This window comes from Epinephelus lanceolatus, chromosome 23 (genome assembly GCF_041903045.1).
Source record: "Epinephelus lanceolatus isolate andai-2023 chromosome 23, ASM4190304v1, whole genome shotgun sequence".
NCBI classification, from domain to species: domain Eukaryota; kingdom Metazoa; phylum Chordata; class Actinopteri; order Perciformes; family Serranidae; genus Epinephelus; species Epinephelus lanceolatus.
Window position 1 is genome coordinate 29,451,312 of NC_135756.1, and position 23,097 is coordinate 29,474,408.

General features: G+C 41.2%; 1 protein-coding gene across 1 annotated transcript in view; it reads right to left on the reverse strand.

The window, feature by feature from the left end:
• Window positions 1-7,238: 7,238 nt before the first annotated feature.
• Window positions 7,239-23,097, reverse strand: part of LOC117249433 (cAMP-regulated D2 protein) — a 28,449-nt gene continuing 12,590 nt past the window's right edge. The window contains exons 7-8 of the mRNA XM_033615087.2: window positions 22,515-22,687; window positions 7,239-8,494 (exon numbers count right to left, since the gene is read on the reverse strand). Coding sequence (XP_033470978.1) covers window positions 8,042-8,494; window positions 22,515-22,687 — 626 coding nt within the window. The 3' untranslated portion in view covers window positions 7,239-8,041. The remainder of the gene's footprint in view (window positions 8,495-22,514; window positions 22,688-23,097) is intronic.

The window sequence follows — 23,097 nt, forward strand, 5'->3', positions numbered from 1 at the left end:
AGTATGAATAAGCCTTTTAAGACTGTAGTGTTTTGTACCATTTAACCCTGGACCTTCCAATGTAGTTTTAGTAAAAGGACACATTAAATAAAATGCTGTATATCTGTATGATGTAAGCTGCCTGGAGGGAAGTCTTCAGATTCTTCAGATTGTAGCAACCATATAAAACCAAACCTCAAACTGACGAATCAATACAAAGTATTGCTTTTCTAAATGATGAGTGGTCCCTACCTGGAGAGAAAGGGAGATGAAAAAGCTACAAAGAAGAGACAGATTTTATCCATTCCACCTAATGTTTTTTAATATAGACTTTATAGCAATATGGTTCAGTGGTTAGCATCTAAAAATGAGGAGATCCTCATTATTGCATGTTTGTGTTATTGCTGTGTTTAGTTGTTGCACTTTGGCCACTTGAGAGCAACCAGGCAGGCTGGAAAGACAACACAGATATCTATGCTATAAAGCAAGGAATCTTTGTCTAACTGTCTGTATGTCCTTCACAAGAACCATTCATCTGATATACTTCACACCTGGTGGGTATTTTGCTTGGAACCCACTTAACATACAGTGTCCAATTTGGTGCAATTTGGACACGCAACATGTTCAATCTTAATAAACCTTGAATAAACAAGTAAACAGCGACATTTACAACTGTGGTGGTTATGTCAAGGCAAGTGACTATAATGCTTATTAATATTTTCGCTAAGTGTATTTTACCAGTCTCTCTGTCCACAAGTAGCCACTACATGAATGTTTTTCAGGGGTGGATTTAGTGATTTCTGGGCCCCAGGCAGTTGTCGTCTTGCTTTACTTTTGACACTTTCTCTGACTGGGAATGCTGGTGTTGGCGCTGGTAGAAGAAGTTTGTATTAGTGGTTCCCAAGAAAGCCTCAAGCAGCAATACCACAGGCCAATCAATCAGCCGCTGCACTTATTCACTCATAAAGTTGGTGAGGTAAACACATTAGCAAACAACTGCACGATATGGAGCAACATTAGCATTCATATGGAGTTGTGTTTCTGATCGCCTGGTGAATGCACATCAAATATGTAAGGGCTAAAACCCAAGAGGTGTCCATTATCAGGAATCAGTCCATTAATTCCTGATTATAAACACTTCAAACTATCCTGCTTATACTATGGTCACTTGAAAAAGAAAACAAAATTAGGACCATTCATTTATATCCTAATGTGTTTTGCCATCAAGTTTTTCAGAAGACATAACTTTGTTTTCCTGCTAATACCTGCAGGTTTGACTCATACCTGGAACAATCAGTACCATCCAATAAGGTTCTTATGAAATGGAAACATTGTTCACTACTCCAGTATACGACAAACCTTAGATATGGCTTGGCAAGGAGTGATAGTTCTAGTCCGCATAGGTCAAAGGACCCTTTGGCTCGGCTTTGAGCCAGAAAGCTAATGTTATGATAGCAAGTTTCAAAGTCAGTAACACTGTGGTTGGTTGACAAACACTAAAAATAATTTGACAGTATGTTTAACATAGGACTAGCAAGCTATTCAAGCCATCTCAATGTCCTTAAGTCAATATCCACAAACAAATGAAAAGCCACGTGTTGGCCGCAGCCTGTAGTAGCACTTGAGTAGAGAATGAGATGTTAGATGATCACTGATGTGATACTATGTATCAGTAAATTCAGTGTACCTCTTGCAGCTTGTGTTTTACAGTCTCCATCTCATGGTGTTCAGAGGATGCGGCACTGAAAGACTGCACACAATGTTGGAAATATATTATACACAGAGATTTTGACTGTGTCCCTGTTGCTACAGTTACTCATTTTATCTTGCACGCTGATACTAGCTAGGGCATTCATTTGGAATGGCGAATCACCACCTTCACATTGTGGACGGGTTTGCGTGTCCCTGGGAACCTGGCAGCTGTGTTGTCCGGGGCAAAGTGGTCCCAGGGGAGGGGCCAGACTAAGAGCGAATCAAGAGGACCTTGATGAAACAGTGTATTTGGACTTTGAGGACCTCACCTGGAATGGGGCATTGGAGCCCACCCCCTGAAGCCATACCTGGGGGGGGGGGAGTCTCACCAGCAGGCAGCTGGTGGCCAGGCCTTGGGCCATGTGACATCTTTGCTTTTTTGCAGATGATGTGGCTCTGTTGGCTTGATCACACCATGACCTCCAGCATGCATTGGGGCAGTTTGCAGCGAAGGGAGAAGCTGTCGGGATGAGAGTCAGCGTCTCCAACTCTGAGGCCGTAGTTCTCAGTAGTTCTCTGCCAGAAACTGGTGGATTTGAGCAGCTTCTGCAGTGATGCCGGCACTGCACCGGACTGTTGTGGTGAAGAGGGTGGTGAGCCGGAAGGCGAAGCTTTTGATTTACCGATCCATCTACGTCCCAACCCTCACCTATGGTCATGAGCCCTGGGTAGTGAAAGAAAGAATGAGATTGCGGACACAAGTGGCTTAAATATGATGATATAAAACATGAAACATGATATAGTCACTTCTCTTTTAGCTCTGTATTGGCCTCTACCAACTCCTGAGTAAAGTTAAGTTTAAGTTTATTTACTTTATTAATCCCCCTGAGGAGAAATTCAATGTTTTCACTCTTGCTTGTCAATTACACACAGGTCCGAAAGACACACACATGCACAAACAGGACCTATACATGCACAAAGTGGAGAGATGTCAGAGTGAGGGGGCTGTCCTTGGTGAGGCGCCTCGAGCGGTTGGGGGGTTTGGTGCCTTGCTCCTTGCTCAAGGGCACCTCGGCAGTGCCCAGGAGGTGAACTGGCACCTCTCCAGCCACCAGTCCACGCTCCATATTTTGGTCCGGCCGGGGACTCGAACAGGCGACCCTCCGGTTCCCAACCCAAGTCCCTATGGACTGAGCTACTGCCGCCCCCTGAGCTCCTTATTTCCCATTGTTTACACCCATTATTGATCCATGCATCTTTAAGGATTTCTTTTGAGAGACACATTGGCTACAGAGGATAAGAGACACCCTCATCTATACCCAAAAGGAGGTCAGAGTGGTGCAATAAATTGGGCATAAAAACAATTAAGTTGTTTTTTTGAATGCCTAATTCAAAAAGCCCAATACATCTTCATTCTTTTAAGAACTTATAACACTGGATGTGAGGGTTTTCACCAAACCCATCTCATATCCTCAGACACAAGTTAACTCCAAATGTTTATTTCATGTGGAACATAAGCTCTGGAACTCAGACCCAGGTGAAATGAAAAAGAAAACCAAAAGAGAACATTCTTATATATCAATTAAAGCCTTTTGTTTTTAACAGACAGCTAGAAGACTGGCACCGGCTTTTGCAATGAATTTGAACACAAGGTACAGCTGATAACTTAAACCCTTAAATGACAAACATACATCACAGTACATTAACTTTTCCCACACTGTTTGATTTTGCTTAGTGCTTTAACACTGCTTTACAAACAGAACCTTCACAGAACCCTCACAGGGGGATAAATAAGGTTGTCACCTACACTTATTTTGGTTAATTTTACTTATTTTTATCACTTATGCTACACGATAGTTAGACTCCCACCAACTTTTAAAGGGCTAATATGTAGGATTTAGTGGCATCTAGCTGTGAGGTTGCAAAAATGAAACTTCTCCCAGGTGTAGGAGACTAAGGTTGCCGGTGCAAAAACGTGAAATGCCCTATTTAGACAGATTAAGCTGTAATGCTTATTCCCCTTGATAATGGTGGCTTTGTAGGACTTCTCCTTGAACATTGGTGAATATTTATTGATGTTGTTCACCTGGATCTGGACAGTGGCCTTGTGGGATCTCTTCATGGCGACGCGATCAGGGCACTCTCCATAGTGTTTGATTTGTCCAGTCTGGCCTACTGTAGACGAGGACCGGCTCCCTATGTGGATGCAAATGGCTCATTCTAAGGATACAAAAGTACATCAATTCTTACTTTCAGGTGATAATAAACAAATTAAGACATAGTTTGACTTTTTTTTTTACCATTTCTGCAGATAGATGCCCCTAAATCATCCACACTGGACCTTTAAAGCGAATAGTGTTTTGTCTAGCCTTAATCTGACGAGTTATTGCCTCACAGAATTAATTTTCAGAGGCTTTCACAGTGGGTCCCAATGGTGTATTCACAACAAATGTGATGCAAATTTTCATGGCTACTGGAATGTTGTTTTGGAGCATTTTGCAACTCATGAACATTCACCCTTAACAGCTTTTCTAACGGTTGTGCTAGCTAACTAACTGGGGAAGGCAGCTACCAGCTAACCTGGTTTACAGTGAAGCACAACCGACAGCTGGATGTAAACACAGTAAACACAGAGGCTTCGTACCCCGAAGCAGCGTGAACCAAGAAAGTTAAACTATTGTTTATCATTCTGTCAAGACAGTGCATTACTGCTTCATGCCTTCCTGCTGTTTACTTTCCACAATAAAAGACCAACTTAAATAGCTAGAGGATTTTGCTAAGAAGCAACTTAACAAAAGCTTACACAAGTCACAAAAACATGTTTTCAGAACCTACCATGCAATGTTATGGTAGGGCTGCTTGATTATGGAAAAAATCATAATCACAATTATTTTGGTCAAAATTGAAATCACGATTATGCAAACGATTATGCGGCGCACGTAATGACTTATATTGTTTACACAACGGCATGTCATTTCTGTCTCTACATGCGCGTTTAAAATTCTCCTCTGCTCTCTGTATTGCGCACGGTGGAGTTCGGCCCCGATGCGCACACACACACACACACACACACACACACACACACACACACACACATACACACACAGACCAACCTCTCTCGCTCTCCCTCTGCTATTTTCCGCACACTGTTTTTGAAATCTTCCGCGATCACCTGCCCCTCGCATTACTCATAGTTCACCTACTTGACTGGTTCGTGGAGTGAAAAGAGGAGAGGAGTACAGCACTGATGTGGAGTGTAGCTCTGGGTGCACGTACAGAGCAACATTGTTTGTCTGTCATTCCAGAATCTTAACACTGATAGGCTATTGTGACAAAGCGTCACAAATTTCTTGCATGATTGTCAATCGCATCACATCTTTTTCTTTCTTTGCACTGAATTTGTGATCTTGCTGTGCAAAATGCTTTTGCATTGTATTTGGTGTGAACACACCATAGGGGTAGCCAAAATAATTGTGATTATGATTTTTTCCATAATCAAGCAGCCCTACCATAACATTGCATGGTAGGTTCTGAAAACATGTTTTTGTGACTTGTGTAAGCTTTTGTTAAGTTGCTTCTTAGCAAAATCCTCTAGCTATTTAAGTTGGTCTTTTATTGTGGAAAGTAAACAGCAGGAAGGCATGAAGCAGTAATGCACTGTCTTGACAGAATGATAAACAATAGTAACTTTCTTGGTTCACGCTGCTTCGGGGTACGAAGCCTCTGTGTTTACTGTGTTTACATCCAGCTGTCGGTTGTGCTTCACTGTAAACCAGGTTAGCTGGTAGCTGCCTTCCCCAGTTAGTTAGCTAGCACAACCGTTAGAAAAGCTGTTAAGGGTGAATGTTCATGAGTTGCAAAATGCTCCAAAAAAACATTCCAGTAGCCATGAAAATTTGCATCACATTTGTTGTGAATACACCATTGGGACCCACTGTGAAAGCCTCTGAAAATTAATTCTGTGAGGCAATAACTCGTCAGATTAAGGCTAGACAAAACACTATTCGCTTTAAAGGTCCAGTGTGGATGATTTAGGGGCATCTATCTGCAGAAATGGTAAAAAAAAAAGTCAAACTATGTCTTAATTTGTTTATTATCACCTGAAAGTAAGAATTGATGTACTTTTGTATCCTTAGAATGAGCCATTTGCATCCACATAGGGAGCCGGTCCTCGTCTACAGTAGGCCAGACTGGACAAATCAAACACTATGGAGAGTGCCCTGATCGCGTCGCCATGAAGAGATCCCACAAGGCCACTGTCCAGATCCAGGTGAACAACATCAATAAATATTCACCAATGTTCAAGGAGAAGTCCTACAAAGCCACCATTATCAAGGGGAATAAGCATTACAGCTTAATCTGTCTAAATAGGGCATTTCACGTTTTTGCACCGGCAACCTTAGTCTCCTACACCTGGGAGAAGTTTCATTTTTGCAACCTCACAGCTAGATGCCACTAAATCCTACATATTAGCCCTATAGGGGTAGCCTGGAAATCCAGACCCAAATCTAGAAAGATTTAGGGTCTGGCCATGAGTAATAAAAATGGCCCAGCTCGAGGGCTGGCACCAAGCATGCATTTGAAAATATCACTGCATGCAATTGGATAACACTATGACCAATCAGAACAATACACGGGGTGACGTATACCCTTAGCTACCAGCGGAGCTAACTGGTAGATTAGACTCTTGCCGTATCCGGTCGGCAAAACAGCAAAAACGTCCTTCTTGCAAAGGAAAGATTCGAGCGCCGTCTTCTGTTCCTCTTTTAGAGAAAAAGCCAAGTCTAACTCATTCATTTTAGCAGCCAAAGCCGTTTCAAACAACTGGTGTTCATCCGTAGCCATCTTGCAATGTTTACTGACTGACTCCGACTTCGTTATCGCAGTGCTGTCGTCATCTGTTTAGCTCGCCTCTGGCCCACCTATATCAGATACACCGATGTGATTGGTGCAGCTTGGCTCTAAGGGTATGGGTAATGAGCATCATTACTGATTGCCAGAGTAACTCGCTGAGCAAATTCAAATTGTGCTCTCGCGAGAACTCTGGATTTCCAGGGTACCATACAGGTGCTTTCCCACCTGTTGTTCAGCCAAGGATAAAAAATAATGCATTGTAGCATTTTAGCTCTGGTCTGGTTCTTGTTCACACTGACTTATTACAAATGAACATAGAGGAGTAAATGTGAAGTTCTACCAAATGACGGGTGACCTGTTGTTTATGGCATTTGTCATCATGCATTGTCAGTGCATTATCAGAACCCATGTAGGGAAATCAAATTCCAGTGACCGACAAAAGGTTATACAGCACAATAATGTTTCTGACATGTATATTTATATTATTTGCCGTCTCAAAGTGCTCACAAAGAAATGTCTCATTATAAGCATTATTAGTATTTTAGGACTGCAAAGTGACCACATGTTATGGATAATGACTAACAGGTAGAGACGGACAAAAAGAAACATCTTGTTCAGTAATGATTCCAGGCTTATTACTGTGGGATCACTGTCACACACTTTTAAATGGACTTAATTAACTGACAAAATACACAGAGTCAGATACAAGCACAGCAGTTTTAACAGCTTTTTAATGAGGAAAAATACCCAGACTGACGTGTTGGCCTGTGTGTTAACCATGGTTACCTTATACAACAGATCAACTATAAGATTGCTTGCTGAACAGATTTCACATTCAGTAGATGGATTTATTGGCGGTTTCGAAATCTTTCATGCCAGAACCATATTGACTAAACTGAGTTTATTTAACCTGACAAAACAGGTTAGGTGTGAAAGCATCCTAAAGGTATGTTCATGTTAAATAGGCTGTGGGTTTTTGCCTGTCTTGCATATTTTGATTGTGGATTGCTTTTGCCCTTTGTTTATTCACTCTGTACTTTCATGATGTAGTATCATATAGCTTCAAGACTTGTGCAAACTTATCTTCACCTTAATTTACCCCAAACAGAGCACACGTGTCATTCTGTAGCCTTTTTCATGGTAAAGGGAAAATGGTGGGACTTTGGTGGAGATGCAGTCCCTAATTATGACCAATAGATGATAAGAAAATGCTCATAATTCAAGATGTTTTAAAACATTAATGTGCACTATTAACTATGTTGCCAGAGAGAGGAAATAGAAATAATGTTTTCTGTTTAGAAGCTGACACTTTATTGAAACAATTGCCGCTTGGTAGCGGTTCCTAAAAGGTCACATTTAATGCTGATGAATGTATATTTTTGTGATGAACACAGTAGCTTCACGCTGCAAGGATTCCTGACTGAATTTCCATCCTGAGGAACAGAGAGAACAGCATGTACTGATTTTACTTCAATACAAAGTAACCTAACACCTTCCTGCCCAGCCTGTTCCCTCACTAATAGATGCCCAGATGGTCCCAGAAGTCACATATATGGTCTCTGGTTCCCACTTGTGCATGTGAACGCACTGTCAGGTTCATGACCAGCCAGCTGCTGGTGTCGGAATAGCGTGGCCAAACAGGCAGACGCTGCTCCCGGCAGAAAGTTGTTTGTTTGGCCCGCGAGGAAGGGTCACCGGTGTGGGTGAAGGCGCCCCAGTAGCACAGCATCCGATTGGACAGCAGCTTCTCTGGTTTGGACAGGGTGAAGTTGGCCACCGAGGCAGAGTCAAAGAGAAAGGGCAGCTCGGCACCATGGCAGGCGTGCTGGTAGCAGAAAGTCAGACCTGACCACACGCGGTGGTCTGATGGCACATGGTCGAACACGTACATCCACACCTTGCTGCCTGCTGCTGTGCCAGCACGCGCTGACCTCCGGGATGGACACAGGAAGACGTAGTCAGTGACGATCTGAGGAGAGGGAAGAGAGAGACAGCTGGTCAGACAACAGATGTGTTCTTAACTGTATTGAATGATAGTAAGCCATGCCAGCGGCTTAGCTCTATGGATGGCAAAGTTGGCCAACCAGCTGGTCAGCCTATCACCAGTTGGGTACAGATGGAAATATCTCAACAATGGTTTGATTACCATGTCATTTTGTTCTGGCAGTCATAGTCCTGAGAGGATGGATTCTACTGACTTTGTGGATCCTCTGACTTTCCATCTTGTGCCACCATAAGGTTGACATTTTTATTTTTTAACAGAATATCTTGACAGCTATTTGATAATGTAATCAAATACAACGTATTGTCATCCAGCAGTTCGAATGATATCCTACAAAAATGCACACACAAAGGATCGCATAATATCCTACGAATAAGCATTCCACAAATGACGTCACATAATTAATGTAAAGTTACGTAGGTTAGGTTTAGGCATGTAAATGTGTGGTGATTCCATTTAGGAAAAGTAAAATGGTGATGATTTACCTTAAAAGGACTCAAAGTTTATTCAAAGTTCACATGCTCTCTACTTTACCCCTGTCAACACATTGGTCATGTGATCGCAGTCTTCCCAAATAGATGGGTATGTGATGTGAATAACTGGCTTATGATTTGGATAGGTGCATTACTTACGTTTGAATGTTTGTTCTCTTTTTTTATAACCAAAAGAACATTATTCTATTGTCGAGTTTTCAGTTATGAAACAGAAAATGTAGCCATATACTGTAAACATTCCCCTGGCTACTCTCAGTGTCTTTTAGAACATCTTTCTCAATTCATTGTCCATGACCAGACCTTATACCCTATGACATCACAAATTTGAGTATTAGCACTCCAGCTTTTGCATTTGGGAGAGGGTTGCTCATGTTTATTAATGTCTTTGGACTGTCTTAGACCACCATTCACCTTTTTCTGGACCATGAAACCGGGAAAATAAAGTATAACAGAGCTGTTTTGCGAGTTAAAGGGAAATTTCGGTTTATTTCAACCCGTCTCCTATTGTCCTAAATTTGTTTCAAGTGACTAGTGACATAGAAATAATAGTTAGCATGTTAGCCGTTAGCCTAGATACAGCCGTAGCGTCAGACCTGTTAAAACGTAAGTGAACGGGCATACCTTCAAGTGCAAAGTTAGTTCACTAAACAAGCTTTTTTTCCACAAAGACCGCCTCATATCGTTAGGATAAATGTCAGAGAACATATAGAAAATGACATGTAAACGTGTTGTCTTACCTTACCGGTGTGCTGCCATGTTTATTTATCCCTCTAGCTCTGCTTTCCAAAGCGCAGCCGAAATATATCTCGGCAGCTCTAGATAAAGCCCAGCTGGATACTAATGTTACTCTAGGTGGAGGTGTCTCGTCCTCGGTCACATCCAGACCTTGAAAATAAGGCTGCAACCGCTCCCATTCCTTGCAACAGAGGCATTCCTCTTCTGTGGGCACTGGGGCACAGCATTCACAGGTACACCACCAATCTCCAGAGCTACGCAGCCTTGAGGCAGCCATTCCTCCTCTCTTGTCCTCTAACGTTACCTGTTGCGCCTCTCTCTCTCTCCTCCTACCGTTCAGGCTACTGTCCGGTTCTGCCTTCCCGCTGTTGCTGCTTGTTCAGGAATGGTATGAGATCGCTGCTTGTTCTCGTGATATTTCTGCCGCGCTTTGGGAAGCAGAGCTAAATGGTAAACAAACATGGCAGCACACCGGTAAGGTAAGACAACACGTTTACATGTCGTTTTCTATATGTTCTCTGACATTTATGCCAACGATATGAGGCGGTCTGTGTGGAAAAAAAAGCTTGTTTAGTGGACTAACTTTGCACTTGAAGGGATGCCCGTTCACTTACGTTTTAACAGGTCTGACACTACGGCTGTATCTAGGCTAACGGCTAACATGCTAACTATTATTTCTATGTCACTAGTCACTTGAAACAAATTTAGGACGATAGGAGACGGGTTGAAATAAACTGAAATTTCCCTTTAAAGAATTGTGAAGGTTTATGCTTTACAATATATCTTATAGTTTCTGAAGTGTATTTGTAGAAAAGCAAATGAATAGCACTAATTAGCATGACATCTACAAAGAGGCGGGCTGGGAGCAGAGCAGCAGAAACTACTGTTCCCTCTCAGCTAAAAGGAAGCAAATAGAAAATGAGGTAGACCGTCTTCCTCTGCCTGTTACCTGGAAACCAGTGTGTCTTTTTCAGCAGCGCACAACCTGCGCCCACACAGCCCCACATCTGACACCTGACTGTGGGAAGCTGACGGACAGACACACACACACAAACACACACACACGCAGATTCACTTCTTCTTATCCTCACACACACATTTATCTGTTTCAAATAGAGACACGCACAAATGTATTAATCACCTACAAGAACATACTGTACCCGAACACTTACAGTCATGGCACACACACACACACACACACACACACATACATACGGGTATAAACACAGGTAGAAATGAAATTATGTAATGTGTACCATGTGTTCCAAGTATAGTGTTCTGGAAATTAACTTTTCCTCTGCTCTCTCCCTCACCCTTTCTGTCTTCATCCCTTCATCTTTTCAACCAGTTTACTCCTCTTAGTTTGCCCCCTCACTATGTTTTTCTCCACTGCCGCCTACTTTCTCATGCCTAATCTCTCTTTTCCATTACTAACTATGAAAGAAAATCTCAACTGTTAAATCTGCCTGTATTTCTGCTTATTGACCGATGCAACCCATGTATCACAAAGCACTTGATTTCTGGGGCACATTTTAATCACAGGCCATCATGAGCATATGATGTATATATCATAAGAAGACTTTAACATTGCTAAAAAAGCTATTTATGTTTGCAGTCCTTAATTTCCACATATTCTGTTCAGGCTGTACACCTAATCTGTTTTTGCTGTTGGGCACACTTCTTTCCCAATATCAGTGTCAGACTGCCATCATGTGCCACCATGGGTGACACCTGGCCTGGGTATTTCAGGCTGTTGTCCCAAAGTTTTTTTCTTTAGCCCTGAATAATTCTCCACTTTGAGCGATCAGTTGTGACAACAGAAGGTAAGTCTATATCTTCAGTGAATGGAGACGAAATGAGAGCAGTATGGTGGCCACAAGGATACATGACAGGGCCAATGGGCTTTCCAAACTGGGAATGCATGCTGTACTCCAGGGGCTGTCCTGCGGTAAAGAATACACAGAAAAGCTTGGGGACACTGTTATTTTGTAGTCTGCAAGGTAACAAAAATAACTATACCCAACAAAACTATGCAGGAAGCTAAGAAACTACTCAGTTGTAATACTGCAGTCCGTTTGACAAATTAAGTTAGCATACATTTAACCTGCAATAGACCTCACATGATGATATTCACAACTTGGATTAAAAGACATTTTGATTGTTTTGACTGGTGGACCATTTTAGACAATCAAGGAATTAACACATATTTTGACTTTGTGACAGCGTCAAAGGTAGGAGTCAACCTTTTTTTCATCTCTGTTGTCTCTTGTTGTTGTTTACCCCACCAATAAATCTGAATGAATTACACTCTGGTGCTCATGGTTTTCATAAAATGACCTAAACGATTGAATTGTGGAGAATCTAACCAACCTAACAATGTGCAGCATGTCTGTATTGACAAATGTTTAACATTAAACATTTATACTTTGATGCATGATGTGAAGCTGTTAAGAACTAATATTAGCAAGCCAGTTGCCAGTGGGAACCTGGTGGGATTTAGGAGGTTTTGATATTCTGGAAGCCAAGAGTTTGTTTATTTGAAATCAAATGAAGACCACTGTCCTTGATCCTGCCTTGCTACTATAAGCCTGTCCTTCATAATGGTCAGGGAGGGAGAGTGGCACTGAGTAGGACCAGATTGTGGTTGACAAGTGTTCCCTGCTTGTCATGATGCCTTTACAAGCTTCAAAATGATATTTATTGTTTCATATTCTGAAAGCCAAGACCTTATAAAATCAAACAAAACCCCAAATGACCAAAGATGTTGAAACAAATCCTCATTTTTATAGAAATGTGCCATTGCAACTTCAATATGACATATTGAAATATTTTGAATATAACATACACTGACTGATGTTGATTTTTTAGGTGCCCATGTTTTGTTACTGCCTCTGTCCACGGCAGCACAGTGTTTAGTGTCCATGGTAGCACTCCTGCCCGCATCTCCAACACATTCTCACTCTGACCTTGTCACATATTGACATTTGGTCATGGGCATTCCATGTCAACATATGACGTGCAAGGTAGCTGGGGTGTGTCTGTTGTCATTCTGGGATGCTGTGTCAGCTTCATCCTGTTATATGCATTGTGTGTTTTCAAAAGAACACTTCTGTTTTTACAGGAAATATACAGTTTGCATATAGTGTCTTTCAAAATAAACATGAGTACAACACCTCAAATTGACATTTTTTTCCCTCAAGGCATTTGTTATCAAAGAATACAAATGTAGGCACAATTGATTAGCATTCAGCACTAAACCACTTCTGCTCCCCGGAATCAAATGCTGGAACTTTATGAGGAGAGAAAATTTGTATGTAAACAGCATAAATTTCTACTGTTTATGGTTGACAAATATTTTTTGAGCAACTGAGCAAACTTAAAAGTACTGAGGCTACAATCATATTGCCAGTTTTTACATTCTCTACCACACTGGCAAACTACGTGTCGTTAACAGGATAATGTACAAGGCCCACATATCAGTGGCCAATTCTTGTTGACCTTTATGTAGATTTCTCAAAACCTGCACCAGTTTTTGTCACCTTGATTAGCTAATCCATTTGTTGTTCTTTGTGAGATACATGAACCAGTTTGGACATAATCAGCCTCAACCAGAAACGAAACTCTTCACTAGCTCCATATCAATGCAAGAAGTCTGTCAGTGACTGCTCCCTCTTCAATAGAATTGCCTAATGAATCACATCTTGCTGCTTGCAGCTTTGCAGCTGATGAGCTTGTCAGTGACTGAGGTGATTTTCCCTTGATAAGAAAAGAAAGTTGTTGAGTGTCATTTGTCCTTAGCTTGTATTCCAACAGAAGTGTTTTTCACTCAGTAAAGAGAGAGAAGAAGAATCTTCTCAGAGACGTACTTATAAGGTTGATGAATGGTTTGTTCAGTTTGAAATAGGATGATTATGTTAGTTATGTTGTTTTGGATAATGCAGAGAAAATACACACACCACCAACCTGTAAATGCTGCAAAAGGCATAACTTTGATTTCTTCACATCAGCTTCCTCTGTGACAGACTGGCTGAAATTTGTGCTGACCCTCCCAGTCCTCTAGAGAAGTGCCCTTTAAGAAGAGATGCAGGAGGTGTGTGCGTGTGTGTATAAAGGGGCAGGCCTTGTTGTGACTCCACCATCTCCCTGCTGCACCGTGAACTGTGACTGAATACTAAATATATCCAGGAGCTTCACCTCCTGACCCCCTGTAGCTCCCTGAGGCCGCAGCCTTGCACTTTGCATGGAAAAGCCTGAGAGAAAACTGCTGGAGGTTTTCTTCTCCTTCTGTGTCCTCATTCCATCTCTGTATTTTCACAGCAGTAAAAACTCAAAAGTAAGACATAAACACACTGTGATAGAGCACAGTGAATGAAAACTGGAAAAGAAGAGCAGAACTCTGTAGCCATTAGCTAAGATGTATTAAAAATATTTATTAAAAAAAATGTGTCCTTGAATTAGATTTTAGTTAACTGTTTGTGTGGGAAAATGAGTAATGAACATAGATGATTAATCCATGTTGAATTAATGTCACGTTACTGTAGCTGTAGCAGCTGGAGTTACTGATTGTTGTGGCACTCACCTCCCTGGTATAGTATGGCTAGAAAATCAACCTATGTCAGGGCTCTGACACACCAAGCCCACAATTAGCCGTTGGTCAATGTCCAGCCATCATTGAGCTTCCAGCGCCCTAGTTGTCACTGTGTGTCCTGCACCACTGGCACTAGTCGGCCCTTGTCAGTTGTTTTTTGAGTGATTCAGCATGTTCAGCATGTTCAATCGTTGAGAGAAATTACTCTGACAGTTCAGCTCAGTGCATAAAGAGAGACTGAAGTGAGGAAAGTAAACAAATGACTAAAGTGAAGAGAGTAAGATTGAAAAAAACTTGTTATATGAGGTAAGATTTTTTGCCATTAAGCTCTTTAGAAAAAGAATTTTTAATTGTGTTATTGTTCCCTAGTGCACAGCAAATATCCCTTGTACTTTCAGCACCAGGTTGTGTTGTTAATGTGCTAACTGGCTAATTACACCTTGAATCTGTCCTGTTGGTCTGCGATTCCCCCTTTTGAATGATGAATATGATGACTACTGCAGCCTACGTCTATGGACAGTTAAGCCCTGTTTCCACCAAACATTTTCAGTATGGTACCTTTGGAACCAAAAGTAACCCTTCAGACATGGTACCCTAGCATATCCACCCCAAACTGTACCCTTAAATGTGGGCGGGGTTGTTGTCACTCACTACTCCGTCCAGCACCCACTGTATTTCCTCATCATCGGTGACACAGAGCGAAGTCTGCACCTCGTTTATCCTCCCAGTGGGAGGATTAGAATATATGTAGTTCAGAAAATCTGGCCGAAATAAATATATATTTTTAAACACTTGAAAAACCACTTATTACTAAAAGTGTATGCCATATAAAAACTGAAGTAATGGTCAAAGTAGTCATATGGAATAGTTGGTCGGCCCAGTGAATTAAGTTATTTTTTTCTCCGACTTAAGCTGCTGCAAGAGGCAGTAAAACATCCTTTCATTTTATAGTTATAATCTACTAATATGTGTAAAACTCTCCACGGCATGAACAGTGGTTACTGGGCGCCCCACTAATATAATGATAGGGTAAACACAGCGCCTAGATGTCAGGTTCGGTGAAGAGCTGTATCTTTGGATGGTTTTGATGGAAGTAGCTCTGGAAATGACTGGAAAAGATTACCTAAGGCTATTAAAGCTGTAGTTGGTAACTTTTATAAAATAACTAATAACTAATGTCATATTTGCTGAAGCTGTCACAATATCCACATAGTCTGTGAAAAAAACTCATGCCTCGTCATGGTGCTTCTAATGGCATTTGCAATAATCAGAGTCAAGGAGTCTCTAACACAGATGCTAATCATGTCAGTCACTGAACTGTGGCCAAACTGTCAAACTAGGCAGTGCTGATCAAATATGACTCCAGATTTTGTTACCCTATTGCCTATTTCTCACCTCAGATGTTTTCAGAAAACATATGTTAGTGCATCTTGGCACAAAACAAATATGACAAAAAGCTATTTTATAAAAGTTCATACCATCCCACCTCAGTTCCAAAAGAAACGAGGAGCCAGTGCAGGGTACTGTAGCTCAAACAGGATAAATGTGCTCTTTTTTCTTTGTCTTTGTTAAAAGTCTGCCGGGATAGTTCTAAACTAGCTGACGTTTCCCAGACAACTATTTCAGGCCAGTGGAGAGAGCATTACAATAGTCCAACCTGCTAGAAATGAATCCTGCTTTGTTAGAAACATCTCTAACATTTCTCAGGTGGAAGAATGCTGCTTTGGTCACTTTGCTAGTATGGGATTTAAAGCTTAAGTCAGACTCCAAAATGACACCAAGACTTCTGACTTCTGCTAAAGTTTGGTGACCCAGGTGCCCAAGCTTATTGTCAAGTGTCTTTTTCTACCACTTAGGTACCAGCAGCAATAGCTCTGTTTTGTCCTTGTTCATTTTCAAAAGACAGTCACTCATCCATATTTTTATTGAGGCCAAACAGGCAGTCAGAGATGACAGGCCATTTGGGTTAGTCTCCCCGTTACCTACCATCGATAGGCTGATAAATCAAGTTCCCTTTCACCTCGAGCAAGTTTCTTCTTGGAAATGTAAGGAGTATTCTAGTCCCTAACTGTGTGTATCTGCTATTTGGTGCTGGGTGGGTAGTGTACAATGGCTATTTTTCATTGTTTTTTTTGTTTGTTTGTTTTTTACTTAACCAAAACTGTATGTGTTGACTGCAGTAGATCGTAAAGCCCCCTGAACCAAATTTTTGATTTAGGTGATATAAACAAAATTGGCTTGTACTGTAGGTTGTGGGCCATAGAAAACTAAACCTATGAGCCTAAAGGCACAAAGATGCTCTAGGACTTTTTACACTGCATAATCTTAGCCCAGGTTTCACACACATTGTTAACCCTTCTGCTAGCTCTGGTTTAAATGTCCATTAAAACACCGGACTAATGTTTACATTCTTGAAGGACACGCGACTACTCTTTAACAGCAAGTGGGGAGAGTGGGGCTAAAACATCAAAGAGAGAGAACAGGTGCGAAAAGAGACTGAAAAGAATACCTGTTTGTTTTACCTTTAAGTAAGTCTTTTCTGAACATAATATCGTTTTTAGTTAGCTAGTGTGCTAAGTGCATCCAGTTTTTGGTAAATAGTAGTTACCAATAGCATTGCAACAGTATGAGATTTTCACGGTATGATAACTGATAACAATGGCCTTCAGGACCTGATCACTGCATTGCAGGTCCTGCTGCAATCCTAGTTACCAATGTAAACAGAAAGTGCACATATACTATTGATGTGACAAAGTCAAGTGATTGGACAACAAAAAAATGACCACAACAGATCCATTTCACACTGGCATCTTTTAGCCCCATGTTTAGCTGATTTTCAGAAGATAACCCCGCAAACTTTAGGCTAACCTTGAACCTCTGTGTGTGTGGATGCTGCACTATATGATATGTGGAGCACTTTTATGATATGTGGTGAATGTGGTGAAAAGGGTTAGCCCCACTTTGTGTGCCTGGATTGTGCCAGTGTGAAAGCTTACTCACTTATAGCTACCCTTTTTCTACCAAAATTACAGAGTGTATGCGGGTTTTTTAAATGTAGGAGAACACATTAAAAATAGATAATGGACCGCTTTCCCATTGTCAGTAGACCAGAGACGTGTACATGGTTGTGCAGCAGACGAGTGTGGCATTCTGTTTGACGTCACGGACAGGCCGGAAAACAGGTTAGTAAACAGTAGACAGCAGCACTGAGGCCAGTCTAACTTCTTGTTATATCTCTCACTTTATTTGGTCTCCCTCTTAAACTTGGTGCCATCACTGCTGATTGAAGCTGATTAAAGCTGGGGCTGATAAATACCTGTGGCTACTGCAGAGTCATTTAACCTAGGAGTGAATGCTGATTGTATGATTATTATTTCAATTAAATACAAAAACCAGACGTTAGCAGGTGTTAGTGGGGTTTTTGTGCATTGGAAAGGGGGTTTCAGCCTGTGGCGTGTAGTATGAAAAGGGCCTACCATACAGGAATTGCAGTCAGGTGAAAATTCTCTGTAGGTTTGCCACTATAACTAAAACCTTTAACATAACAAGTAGTCATTAGACCCCCTGATCATTGATGAATGCAGCATATGAAAACATATGTCAATATGTTAGCAAGACTGTTTCATATCACACTTAGTTGCCAGTTTATTAGGTACACCTGGCTAAAACAAATGCAGTCCGAGACAGACCAGGCCAGAATCCATCTGTCATTCCACGGCTGATCCCTTCTGTCACTGCACATATTCATGAGCAACAAGTCAGTTCTTAGTGAGAGCAGTCAGGCTGCATCTCAAACAGAGAAAGTCCCTGACTCCAGTTGGTCCATATGCTTCACTCATACAAATTATGGAGGAGAATTGAAAAAGTGGTGTGTGTTTTGGAGTCAGACTTTGAGGAAAAACTGGAGTTGCAGCTCCCTCTGTAGGCAAACAATATGCGCTGTGTTTGAGGAGAAACATTGATGTGTTTGGAGTCTGCTGAATGATGGTGATAATGCCATACTTTTATACAAGGTAACAGACTTAACTGATGGGTCTCAAGGTAGACAGCATCCACATAGACATAAAGTCTTTCCATAACCACACCCGTCTCAAGGAAATGTGATTTTCCGAGTCACAGCAGCAAAAGAGAATAATTGTTTTCAATTCCCCATCAGGCTCCAAGCTGGAGAGAGCCCAGAAGACAGCTGGGTCCTCGTTACACACCAAGCTCCGGCTGGGTGGGACATCGATCCATGCATGACCGTCCACCGCGCAAAGCCACCAAATGGGTGGTTATTGATGCATGTGTGTGTTTGGGTGTGTGTGTGGGAGACACTGTCTAAGCGTGGAAAAACTATGGAAACAAAGCTCTTGAGACGCAGTCTACACAGAAAATGCAACCTATTTTCTTTCCACACAAGCCACTTCACTATTTTCAACACAGACGGTGCATTTATTCTGAAGAGATGTTCCACACATTTGCAGTTTCTCACAAATTAGATGTTACTGTCTGAATGTAAGCCAGATGGAAACTGGTTGACAGTTTCCTGACAAGCTCTGTTAGCTAATGATGAAGAGACAAAGCCACGTCAAATGGAAGAATATTAATTATATGCAATTTGCCTCAGTCTGATCAAAAGCAGCTCGCCTCAGTAACTTCACCTTCTATGAACTGAGGATTTCTCTATGAACTTTAGATATTGTCTCTAAGCTTAAATAAGAGTCAGCTGTAGCAGGAAAAAATACAGGCTCTTAAGTGACTTCTGTCTCGAGATGGCAGGCATTCATGATTAGTGTCATGTTTTCAATTATCACTTTTCATTATTCTTGCTCATGACTTTTTGAGAGGTAACAAATTGGCTGCACATGTTCACAAGCAAGACTTGAACAAAATATACTATGTTCGATGGGGAGCTTGCAGTCTCTTGACAAATGGAACAACGATGACTTTGAAATAGTGACTACAATTTTAAATTCATAAATGCTTTTTTCCTTGTTTCCCAACAAGAATCTACAACCATGGTCTGACATTTGTCCTGACCCCTCTGATACTCGAGAGAAGTGCCCTTTATGAAGAGATGCAGTAGGTGTGTGAGTGAACTGTGACTGAATACTAAATATGTCCAGGAGTGTCACCTCCTGACCCCCTGTAGCTCCCCGAGGCCTTGCTCTGGAGGTTTTTTCCTCCTTCTCTGTCATCATGAGCCATTCCACCTCTATTTTTTCACAGTGATTTAAACCTAACATAAACACACTGTGGTAAAACTGAATAATAAACAAGACAAGCAACGATGCTAGTGGATAACATTAGCATGCTAACATGATCACATTGACAATGCTAGCATACTGATGCTAAAATGGTTTAATGTTTACAATGTTTGCCGTCTTAGTTCAGCACTTAGACTACATGGAGATGGACAGCATGGCAACTCCCTAAAAATAAAGCCAAAGCATCTTGATTGACCCCTGGACATGGGCCAAACTACAAGATTAAAGTACACGTCAAATAAAAATTTTCCCAAAGATGGTTTCTGTCATTTTCGGTAGTTCTTATCATGCTCATGTGTGTTCAAGTGTTCATTTTTCTCATTAGTATGGTTTTAATTTGTTATTTGACGTTTAAAAAGGGGGTTGACATCATGATTGACAACTGTGTGTGCCAATCGGAATACTCATGATTAATGGCCCTATTCGTGATTGGGTTGGATAGCTGGAATTTAAAATAATGGAGATCGCTACTGGGCATACTCGCATCCAAATAACATCACCAGGGCAAGATGGCAGCATTTTTTGCCTATATTTGACAGGACAGTGAAGCATGACAGGAAGGATGGGAGATAGAGAGCAAGGAAGACATGCAGCAAAGAACGAAGGCCGGATTCCAACCCCCACCGCTGCAACAAGGGCTAGCCACACCTTTCACATGTGAACTACCAGTGCGCTCCACTTTTAAGTCAATTCAACATATAAACACTTTAACTATCTGCCTTTCAACGTGCTACCTCAACTACTAATGTACAGTTTTAGCCCACTAACTATCCCACTATGGTACTACTGTACTTTAAATAAAGCAATCGTACTATCAAATCCACAAAAACTCTGAATACATTGCTCTTCTTAATGGGTTCAGTTAACTATTTAATCTGCAATTTCCTATGACCTGTATCCCACACACACACCATGTGAAACTGTACGTGGGCAACTGTGCACTCAATGGGTATGGACTAGTTGTAGTGAAGGACAAGTTAAGGATCACCAAAGTCAATGGGATTCATCCTCCGGGGACTACGTTTGCAAATTAGCACTAAACACAAAGTACAACAATGGTGACCAGGTCATTGCTTGATTATGTTGGGCAGTGCAGCAATTTTATCCCTTATCCCGCATACTACATATTGAGACGATGTCCTGCATTTTTAATTGGCTCTGTTTTTGGAAAGTCAGACCCCTGCTGGACAGACGCTTTTCTAAAATCTGGCTTTCATCCAGTGGCTGTGAAGACAGTGGGAAAGGCTGTCATCATGGTGCAGTGTGATGGTAATCAAACTGCACACGTGGCTGCAGTGCATGTGAAACTGTCACCATCGTATGCACTACACCCAATGCAGAATATTGCCAGTCTCCACAAAGTCAGAGGCTTTGCAGATTTATGCAGAATATGATGGTTACTACCACAAAGACAGAATGCAGCTACATCAAAGAATGGGAAACTACTACTGGGTGAAGCCGGTGGAAGGCAATTCTCAGATTTTTTTCAACTGCACACAAACATACAAACAAACAATTTGTTGGGATCTGGTGAAACAACTGGTCACTGTACAAAAATCAAAGTATTGGACCAATTAAATTTTTTACCTCATGGCTGTAGTAGAGTAAAATTCAGGGTGTCACCAAATTGAATTTATCTTGTTGGAAAAAAAATCAAAACTTAAACTGAAATCTATCCAATATTACTCGAGATAGTTCACTAGAGACCAAAGTTGTGGACTGACCAACCAGCTGACCAAACAACCAGTTGAAAAATGCCACCCACTAGCATTTCTAAAAAAGAATCTTTAGACAGTCAATATTTGAAATATCAGGTCCAGCGTGTATTTAAAAGCTACCAATAGCCATTTTTAGATTTTATTTCTGTCATTCAATGTCATTCACATGTGGAGTAGTAGACACTGTTCCAGTGTATAGGCTCAGTAGGCTACGTGGCTTTCAGTGGAATGAATAAGATCCCTCATTCTTTTTTTTCTCTTTTTTTTTGAAATTTCAGTGGTTTGTGGAGTCAGATGTGTGTTATTTGTCCTACAGTAGCAAAAACACCCTAATCTCACTCCAAACTCATCAGATACTGCTTGGTCTGTGGCCCTTGGCGTACTGAGGCACTGAGGCACCCTTTAGCAGCAGCATTTTTTGACACTGCAACCAACCGCGGAAGTATAAAAAGTGAGAAAGTCCACATAGGTAGTGTGAGTGATGAGGCTTTGCAAAGACTTTAACCTTGGGGCCTGCTGTTCATGTCCTGTGTGAAACCAAATGTCAACAGAGTTATTTTAACCTAGTGTGCAACAATGTATAGCAAACCACACTTGTGACATATCCCTAAGCATCCAAAACTGATGCTGGAGGGGTACCTGAATCATCATATTTTGACATGCATAGGGCCGCTGACCAAGCATTGGTATTGACGAGTTTAGAGTGAGAATGTGTTGGCAAAAAGCATTAGTTTGTCTTTTATACCTAACCAGGAAGCATTTTTTGGTTTAAAAAATGTCTAATGGCCGTCTACATGAAGACCTGATGTCTAGGCTAAATCACGGCTGAATTTGGGCTGTCAGTGAAAATTTGACGTCTAACCATAGCCAGTCATCAATTATACGGCTATGTAGAGACCATGTCCAAAAAATGGAGATAAACATATTTAAATTACTGTTGACTCTCCATACGTGATTGAATATCATACCGCACGCCATTTGCAATGGTGAAAATTACATTTAATCAATTTCAAAATTAAATCGGCTAGATTTAGGTTACATGTAGCTAGACTAAATCGGAGCTAAATATAGGTAGTACGTTTAAATCACGACTATTGCTTGCTGGGTATACTTAATCAAATATTTTTAGATATTATGACTGAAATAAATGTGCTTTGGTCCCCCAGTGCTGAAAGTAAAGCCTGTGAATTGAGCTCCTCTTACCTGAGCCAGCATGCCTCTGCGGTCAGTGTCCCTGTAGAGGGGCAGGTACTTGTGTAGGATCCGCAGAGTGTGTTGTTTAAAGATGGCTGTGATGTACACAGTGCTCTCCACTGTAGAGACCGGCTTGCTGAAGACACCATACGCAAAGATCACCCCTTCCTCTGAGGTTGTACCTGTCGGACAGAAAACAGAGCCTTGGTACATACAAACAAGTACAAACAATAATTCAGAGTTGTCTGTAGCCTTTCTGTTACTTATTTGAACAAACTTTCTCTTGTCTGATTGTCATTTGGGGGAAAAACACTCTTAAACATGTTTACATTTAATTATGACTGTGGGTATCTTACTGTATATCAATAAGCAATCAGGTTTAAGATATGTTGATCCGTGAGGCAGCATGGTTTCCTTGTACACTTCCCTTCAACTTTATTATGATCTTAGGAAAAAATTTGGGTTATAACAAGAACCAAAGGGAGTTCACCAGACAGCAGACACCTGAGAGACTGGCCAGACAGTACTCTCTGGGCACAGAACAGTACTAACGTTAATGGTAATACATGTAAAAGCAGACATGAGAATAACA